Here is a 9,546-nt window from a genome sequence, read left to right on the forward strand (position 1 = left end):
GTCAAATATTACAAGAAAATTTTCTTGTCATATTAATTCATGTCGTGGTTTGAATTTGATGATTTCATACATCCTTCCGAATTGCGGTGATATCAATTTAAAAAAAAAGTTTAATTAGCGAGTTAATTTTTTTAAATTAATATTAATTATTTTTTAAAATTTAAAATTTAAAATTTAAAATTTTATATCTTAAATTTTGATTCTAAATTTTAAATTTTAAAAAATAAAAATTACAAAAAAAAAACATTTTTACAATAAAAAATTATTAATATTAACTATTTAAAAATTAATTTTTTATATATATTTTTTGAAAATGATAAAGTATATGCCACTACAAAAAATTTAATACGAGAGTAATTTGTAACATTATTCCTTTTCTTTAAATAAGATAAATCATTAATTCATTACTACTTTGTTTTTTTATAATTTTGTATTAATTCTAAAATATTAAGAACGAAAAAATATAATAAATAACAAAGTTTAATCATGAAATAACATTTTAGATGAACGAAAAGTCAGAATATTTGTTAAAAAGAAAAGAAAACTACGGAATTGATTGACACTGACTTTACACGTTAAATTGAATTCAATCCATGAGGGGAGGGACAACACAAATTGAACAAATAAAATAAAATAATTGCTAAAGTCATTTTTGTTTATCATTATAAATTATAAATAATAAATATAATAATATAAATAGAATAGAATAATAGTATTACCTAGGAGTTTGAGGACCTCATAATTATGATCGCTGGCTGTTTAACCCTCAAATTAGTTGTTAATAATGGACCCCTAGTCTTACCAATTAGCTCACTCTAATCCCTAATTAGTGTTACATAGCACAACAGCAACATCCCAAAAATAAAAAGGTTCATTTTTTTAATAATAAAAAACCGCCATTTTCAACATAAAGGTGCCTTTTTTTCAGGCTAATTAAGAGGCTAGTTTTCTTGATGAAAATGCATTGATTCTTGGCACTCACTTTGTAGCTAAACTCTCTGTGAATCAAAGTTTCAATTTTTCGTTCTCACTCTTCTCTGGGTTTTCTTCACACTTTGAGTTCAGTTTCCAGTGTCACTGTCACCATCCTTCTCATCCCAAATTCCCAACCAGCTAGTTGGTTATTCTTTCCAGTGGCAGTTACTAATTCTTGGATTTTAAACTGCTTCCTTTTTTTCTTTCCCTCCTCACTTTGTTTATCTCAATCATTTTAAACTGCTAATTAGCATGCATTCTTTGGAACCATTGAAGTGGTTGTAGCAACTAGCTCATATATTCTTCAGTCATGTATTCGGTTCTGCTGTTTTTGTTCTTGGAAAGAAGAGGTCTTTGGTTCTTGTTAGATATATAACAGAAGGTGGAGAACTTTAGGGGGAGAAAGAAAAGGGAAATATGAAGAAGCTATGCACTTCATTGTTGTTGTTGTTTCTGGGTTTGGTTTCCACGTTTGCTCTTGTGGCTTCTGATTCTCTGCCCCCAAATGAAGGTATGACATTCACTCCTTTTGTTTTCAGATCTCAATTGATTACTTTTTTCTTTTCAAATCTTGTTTTCGTTTTAGTGATGTGCTAACTTTATACATTGTGGGGTTCAATTCAATGTAATGAAGTATTTTGCATTGCTTTATATTTGTTCTGTGCAGTTTGGGCGCTTTCTAGCTTCAAAGAAGCCATGTATGATGACCCTTTTCTAGCTCTATCCAATTGGAATACGATAGATTCAGATCCTTGTAACTGGTTTGGTGTCTTATGCACTACTGCTAGAGATCATGTCATCAAACTGTAAGATATTACTTTTTTATTGCTCCTTCTGCTTCTGTTGCATTTGAAATGCCTTGTATGATTGTTATGAGCAAAATGATGAAATGAATTTTCCGAGTTAGCACATTGATTGGGGTTGTTCTTTGCAGAAACATTTCAGGATCATCATTGAAGGGATTTCTTGCACCAGAGTTGGGGCAAATCACCTACTTGCAAGAACTGTATGTTCATTTTCCCCTCGTCCTTGAATACCTTCTGTTTTGATCACTGTTATGTTATCACCAAGTTTCTTAGTTCTAGAATGTCATGGTTGAAGCTAAACTTTGGTTCTTCGTGTTTGTAGAATTTTGTGCAGCAACGAACTCATAGGAATAATACCTAAAGAGTTGAGCATGTTGAAGTCCCTTAAGGTGCTGGATTTGGGAAATAATCAGTTATCCGGACCAATTCCTCCAGAGCTTGGAAATTTAACTGAACTTGTGGACATGTAAAAAGAAATTCACGATGAATAGATAAACAAATATTGACTCTCTTTCCAGTTTACTCCTATACTTATTCCTCTCTGTGTGTTCTTTTGTAGGAATCTGCAGTCCAATGATCTGACTGGCAGGTTACCTCCGGAGCTCGGGAATTTGAAATACCTTCAAGAACTTCGGCTCGATAGGAATAAGCTCCAAGGGCCTGTTCCTGGTGGTGACAGTTCAAATTTTTCCTCAACTATCAATGGGATGTGAGTACAATTTAGTTGGTATACTTTGGTTAAGGCATTCTGTATCCTTATTCGCATAATTCTTTAAGTGAACCTTGAAAAATGCTAGTTATGCCAATCAAAGTTTGACTTTAGTTAATTGATGCCTTAAAGTTCCCATAATTTCTTCAGGTATGCTACAAATGCAAATTTAACTGGCTTCTGTCGTTGGTCTCAGTTAAAAGTAGCGGACTTTTCGTATAACTATTTAGTTGGCAGCATACCTGATTGTTTGCATTATCTTCCAAGGTATTCTTCTGATACCATTGTCATCTTGGTTGGTTGGTTTTCTACTCCGCCATCATATTTAACAAAAATATGTTTTCTGTCAATCAGTTTATACTTTCAAGGAAACTGCCTTCAGATTCAGAACAAAGACTCAAAGCAGCGGCCCTCTATTCAATGTGGTATGCAGGACATGACCTTTTTAGCATTCAAAAATGATGAATGTAATTAAGATTTCTCTTCCTAGATAATCTCATAGATTAAAATGTAAAGTGTCATTTACTGTGATACTTAGAAACGTAAGACCTAGTGTTCCTTTTTATTCTTGTAAAGTAACTAACTATGAAATATTATCTCATAGCCGGTGCATCACCCGCAAGAAGCCAGCCATTGGTGAATCCTAATATGTATGTGTCGAAGCATCATGGAGCATCAAAACCTGTTTGGCTTCTGGCTCTAGAAATAATAACGGGAACCATGATTGGTTCTCTCTTTCTGATTGCTCTTCTCGCTGCCCTTCAGAGGTGGAATAAAAAAGCATCCATCATTATTCCTTGGAAAAAATCTACAAGCCAGAACGACAGCACGACAGTATATATAGGTTCAGCTTCTTTGTGTTTTACTATCTGTTCACATTAATGTTTATAGAGCCGTTTTTCAATGTAATTAGCTTTATTACTGTATAGACCCCGAGATGTTGAAGGATGTGAGAAGGTATACCAGACAAGAGCTTGAAGTTGCCTGCGAAGACTTTAGCAACATAATCGGGTCATCACCAGACAGTGTGGTCTACAAGGGAACCATGAAAGGTGGACCTGAGATTGCTGTAATCTCCCTCTGCATCAAGGAGGAGCATTGGACAGGATATCTTGAACTCTATTTTCAAAGAGAGGTAAATGCAAACATTCAAGTGCTTACGAAATTGCAAGATTTGCAGACAAATATTTAGCTAAGTTCTCTAATGTTTATGCTATCATGGCATTCAGGTGGCAGACTTGGCAAGGTTAGATCATGAGAATACAGGAAAACTGCTGGGGTATTGTAGAGAGAGCACTCCATTTACAAGGATGTTAGTTTTTGAGTATGCTTCAAATGGGACACTTCATGAGCACCTACATTGCTGTAAGTCAACTTTCTTACCAATGATTCTTAGCTTGTGTATTATAATTTAGGCGTTTCCAGTTCATTAAACATGAAATTTACGACTACAGACGGAGAAAGATGTCAATTCTCCTGGACAAGGCGTATGAAAATCATAATAGGCATTGCACGTGGGCTCAAGTATCTACATACGGAAATTGAGCCTCCATTCACTATTTCAGAGCTGAATTCTAGTGCTGTATACCTTACAGAAGAATTTTCCCCCAAGGTTTGCATGCTAACTAGTTCAAATCTTGTAAATTAGCAATCACAAGCAATTATGATTATGTTTAATAACATCTTATTCCGGTTTTAGAATGAATGGAATAGAGTAATGCACATGGCTATTTATTATTAGAAACCAACATCTTGTTTAAGATTGTCATTGCTTTGGACCTGAACTGCAGTTGGTTGATTTCGAAAGTTGGAAGACAATCCTTGAAAGATCAGAAAAGAATTCTGGTTCTATTGGCAGTCAAGGTGCTATTTGTGTCCTTCCAAATTCCGTCGAGGCTCGCCATCTCGATACAAAAGGAAACATACATGCTTTCGGGGTACTTCTACTGGAGATAATCAGTGGAAGACTTCCATACTGCAAGAACAAGGGGTACTTGGTTGATTGGGTAATAAAAAACTTGACAAAATGTTATGTTAAAAAACGTTTGGTTTGGCTAAGTGGTTATGCTAAACGTGTATATGTGATGCCTCTGCAGGCCAAGGACTATCTTGAAATGCCAGAAGTGATGTCATATGTGGTCGATCCGGAATTGAAACATTTCAGATATGATGACCTCAAAGTGATATGTGAAGTAGTGAGCCTCTGTATCAACCCTGATACCACTGCTCGCCCGTCTATGCGAGAATTATGCGGCATGCTTGAGAGCAGAATCGACACGTCAACTAGCGTGGAGCTCAAGTCATCATCATTGGCCTGGGCTGAACTTGCACTCTTATCATAATTGAGTTCAAAACTCAAAAAACTAACAGATCCTACACTAAAGCATACATAGATATACAAGAGCAAGCAGCACTTATTCTTGTTCTTTCTTTTCAATTATCTCTTCCTATTGTAAATGATTGCTATAGAAGGGATTATGCTAGGTTTAATCATGACAAGGCCTCGTTGTAAAGCACTTTCCAGAAATTGTTGAATAGAAGAATTATGTATATTAGGATTAGGTTTAGACTTTAGAGTGCATGTATATGTTAACAAACTTGAGTTTCAAGCCACTCATTCATTATTCCTCTTCTATAGTACAGAACAGGTTGTATCAATATACATAGAAGAAAACAAAAGAAAATGACAGAATAGTGGCAGGCACTCTAAAATAATATATCTGTTGAGCATATAATTGAGTGAAGTCGAAGATAATAATAGTACATGCGAGTGAGTTTTCTTTTGGATTAGTGGAAGTTGAATCCAAGCTAAGAAGAAAATGATGAAACAAACAGTAGGAGGGATCGAATTGATGATGAGAGAGGGTGAATTGGTTCCTTCTAAGATCAGATGGCTCGGGCTTTGACAATGTCCAAGCTCATCTCGCTTGGATCAGTTGCTTGAAGTTCGACTTGAATGCCATCCAACTCCCTCTTGAATCTGTCCTTGGAACTTGCATACACCATCTTCATCCTCACCCTTGAACTGTCAGGGGACCTGCATGCATGCACGCACGTGCGCACCCACGCACGCATCGTTAAATATTATAAAAAAGAAAATAGAAAATACATGAATGGTTATATATCTAAGAATATTATTATACCATGCAACAAAGAAGATCTTGCTCTTCTGGCATTTCTCGTCGGTAGTGAAATCGAAATCGTAGACAGCATAACGACACTCGTCGTTTGGCAAACTGGCCTGGAAATCGTCGTAGGTGTCATGAGGTCCTCCTAATTTATCGACCACAACTTGTTGCTGATCAATTCTGAATACAATGTATCGATAGATCCTCTTTGCTTTTAGTTCCTGGAACTTCAATTTGCACTCATCGTGCACAGCCATTCCGGACGCCGCATTTGCCTGCCATGCATAAAACACAAACAATATCATCACATTAATTAATTAATAACAATAACTAGCGTTGATTGCAATGGAGATACCATTTTGCCAAGAATAATGAAGAAGCGCCCTGCGAAATGTGGAAAGAAGGAAAAGGGTGGGGGGAGCAAGCAACAGAGAATGGGAAAATGGAAGGAAAAGCTATGCAGAGAAATTAAGGAATTAAGATCCTTGTTTTTTGGAGTCACGAGAGGCGCAAAATTTCACAACACTAACTAACGTAATTAGTTAATTACCCAATTCCCACATCATCCATATTTGGAGAACCCTTAATTATAGATATCATATCATTATTCCTATCCATTAATATCAACTTTTTTTTCTTAACTATATGCTTATTTAGATACTTTTACCCTCCACTTTTAACAAACATTTTTTTCTCCATAATTATCTTCATTTTTTTTATGTCGGTATCCGTCATTATCTTTAATTATCAAGGGAGAGGGATATTTGATTACTCGTACAAAAATGCTAATAATTAAGAATCATTAAATAATGTGATTTATAAATGTACCCGACTAAATTCATACCATAGAAACTTATCTTTTTTGGGACTTGGTGAGAGAAACTTTTGAATGGATTTTTCTTGTAGTGTCAAATTCAACTATGGTTATCCAGCTTCAAAGCGTAATCCATGATAAATCCGATGGCCCAGTTCAATAATACCCATTGCACCACAACAACTACAACAACAATAACAACAACAACAACAAAGCCTTGTCCCACTAAGTGGGGTCGGTTACATGAATCAAACGATGACATTGTGCTCTGTCATGTATATGTCTACAGAGAGACCGTTTACATGTAGATCTCGTTTGATCACCTCATAGATGGTCTTCTTAGGTCTTCCTCTGCCTTTCGCCCCTTGTCCATCTTCCATCTCATCCACCCTCCTGACTGGATGTTTTATCGGTCTTCTTCTCACATGTCCAAACCACCCGAGACACGATTCAACCATCTTTTCCACAATGGGTGCTACTCCAACTCTCTCCCTTATATCTTCGTTCCTTATTTTATCCAATCGCGTATGACCACTCATCCATCTCAACATCTTCATCTCTGCTACACTCAGCTTATGTTCGTGCTCCCCTTTAACTGCCCAACACTCTGTACCATAAAGCATAGCCGGTCTTATAGCGGTGCGATAGAATTTACCTTTAAGTTTTAAAGGCACTTTTTTGTCACATATAAAACCAGATGCACTCCGCCATTTTGACCAACCTGCTTGGATCCTATGATTTACATCATGTTCAATCTCTCCATTATCCTATATGATGTACCCAAGATACTTAAAACTTTTACTTTCCGTAGGCTGTTTTCTCCAATCTTCACCTCTATATTAGGGTTTTCCTTTCTCAGACTGAACTTACATTCCATATATTCCGTTTTGCTATGGCTTATGCGCAAACCATACACTTCTAGAGCTTCTCTCCATAACTCCAACTTCTTATTTAGGTCTTCCCTTGACTCTCCCATAAGGACGATATCATCGGCAAAAAGCATGCGCCATGGCACAGGCTCTTGGATGTGCTCTGTGAGGACTTCCAAGACTAATGTGAAAAGGTATGGACTTAAGGATGATCCCTGGTGTAATCCTATACCAATAGGAAATTCCTTTGTCACACCACCTTGAGTCTTCACACTAGTTGTGACCCCATCATACATGTCTTTAATTGCACGAATATATGCGATCCTTACTCTCCTCTTTTCTAAAACCTTCAATAAGACCTCCCTTGGTACTCTATCATACGCTTTTTCCAAATCAATAAACACCATATGTAGATCCTTTTTATTACTACGATACCTCTCCATCATCCTTCTTAAAAGGTATATCGCTTCAGTGGTAGATCTGCCTGGCATAAATCCAAATTGGTTCTCTGTTACTTGTGTCTCTTTTCTCAACCTCCGTTCTATCACCCTTTCCCATAACTTCATGGTATGACTCATAAGCTTGATCCCTCTATAGTTTTCGCAACTTTGTATATTTCCCTTATTCTTGTAGATAGGTACTAAGGTGCTCTTTCTCCACTCATCAGGCATCTTCTTTGACCTTAAAATCTCATTAAAAAACTTGGTTAACCAGTTGATGCCTTTTTCTCCAAGACCCTTCCAAACCTCAATCGGGATATTATCAGGTCCTACTGCCCTGCCATTTTTCATCTGCTTTAGAGCCTCTTTTACCTCGAAGTCTTGGATCCTCCGATAGTAGTCAAAGTTTTGATCTTCTTCCCTTGTGCATAACCGACCAAGGCTCGGAAGAGTCTTCTGTCCCTCATTAAATAACTCGTAGAAGTAGCTCTTCCACCTTTCATTAATCTTCTCCTCTTGAGCCAACACCTCTCCATCCTTATCCTTTATGCACTTAACCTGATCCAAATCTCTCGTTCTTCTTTCACGGCTCTTTGCGATTCTATATATACATTTTTCTCCTTCTTTCGTGCCCAAAGACTGGTAAAGATCCTCATATGCTCTTGTTCTTGCTTCACTTACAGCCACTTTTGTCTCTTTCTTAGCCGCCTTATATTTTTCCCAGTTATCTGCGTTGCGGCATAGAGACCACTCTTTAAAGCACTCCCTTTTTATCTTTATCTTATCTTGTACACTCTCATTCCACCACAAGGACTCCTTGTCTCTTGGTCCTATTCCTTTAGATTCACCAAAACTTTCTTTTGCTGTTCTTCTAATAACTTTTGCCATCTCCCTCCACATCTCTTTCGCGCTTCCATTCCCATCCCACTTTGCCTCTTCTCCTACTCGTCTTAGGAAGCTTCTTTGTTCCTCACCTTTCATCTGCCACCACCTTGTCCTTGGGTTCTTCGTATGATGTCTTTTCCTCAATTTTTGCTCAACGCGAAAATCCATTGCACCAGAAGAAAAAAAAAACTGGAGACATGACCAACAAAAAAACAAAAAAACAAAAAACTGAAGATAAAATAATTATAACCAAGTTGGGTTGGTCTAGTGGTTAACTCACTAGTCCGCTTAAGCAAGTATTGGGATTCGAATCCCGCCTTGTGCATGCAGTAACCTATTGGCTAGCGATAAATCCTTAAATAGAGCTCAGTACCGCGACGGATTACTCCTTAATCTGCCGGGTTCGAAAATACCGTGAGAAACAAAACAAAAAAAAAAAACACCTCAATAAACTAAAACAAAATTAAGTAATTTAAATTAGTCGAGTTATTGGTCTAATTTATTTACTTAAATAAGTATTAAAAGTTTGAATTTTACTTTTCAATTCATTGACTAAGGATAAATTCTTAAATGGATTGGACATTTGGACTGATACCAGAAAAAAAAAAAAAACAAATATGTATAACTAATATATCACAACAGAAAACAACATACAGTAGAGCTTGTTCTGTGTCGAGTCATTTTTAAGATCTGCTCCTTTCAAATATTTTTTTAATTGTAGAGAATAATTAACACTAGCTAAACTTAATATATATGTTTATTATCGTCACACCAATTTACTTGATAATTAAGCTTATCTTTATACTACATTTCACGAGCAATTACTCTAATTTTAAACTAAAAGTCAGCATAGTGTTAACTTCTTATATTAGCTAGTTTCCTTACTTCTTATATTATACAGTGCACTAATGCATATTTAA

The 9,546-nt window shown here is 36.2% G+C and overlaps 2 protein-coding genes across 3 annotated transcripts; one reads left to right on the top strand and one right to left on the bottom strand.

The window, feature by feature from the left end:
• The first annotated feature begins 703 nt into the window (after nt 1–703).
• On the top strand, nt 704–5,184 carry LOC112749652 (probable LRR receptor-like serine/threonine-protein kinase At1g63430). 2 transcript variants are annotated; one of them, XM_025797969.3, is made up of 13 exons: nt 704–1,486; nt 1,643–1,781; nt 1,910–1,981; nt 2,104–2,247; nt 2,341–2,490; nt 2,641–2,757; nt 2,845–2,915; nt 3,095–3,334; nt 3,420–3,625; nt 3,720–3,855; nt 3,945–4,102; nt 4,281–4,496; nt 4,587–5,184. In XM_025797969.3, exons 1-13 carry the CDS (start codon nt 1,393–1,395, stop codon nt 4,830–4,832), a joined length of 1,989 nt encoding a protein of 662 aa, XP_025653754.1. In that variant the 5' UTR covers nt 704–1,392; the 3' UTR covers nt 4,833–5,184. The 2 variants fall into 2 exon arrangements, with proteins under 2 accessions (XP_025653754.1, XP_025653752.1); XM_025797967.3 differs by having other exon boundaries at nt 723–1,486; nt 4,281–5,184.
• On the bottom strand, nt 5,078–6,260 carry LOC112749653 (actin-depolymerizing factor 7). Its single transcript, XM_025797970.3, has 3 exons — nt 5,974–6,260; nt 5,634–5,893; nt 5,078–5,527 (listed from the first exon to the last, which is right to left on the bottom strand). Exons 1-3 carry the CDS (start codon nt 5,974–5,976, stop codon nt 5,377–5,379), a joined length of 414 nt encoding a protein of 137 aa, XP_025653755.1. The 5' UTR covers nt 5,977–6,260; the 3' UTR covers nt 5,078–5,376.
• Nucleotides 6,261–9,546: the final 3,286 nt, after the last annotated feature.

The sequence above is a fragment of the Arachis hypogaea genome, chromosome 15 (assembly GCF_003086295.3).
Source record: "Arachis hypogaea cultivar Tifrunner chromosome 15, arahy.Tifrunner.gnm2.J5K5, whole genome shotgun sequence".
Lineage (NCBI taxonomy): Eukaryota > Viridiplantae > Streptophyta > Magnoliopsida > Fabales > Fabaceae > Arachis > Arachis hypogaea.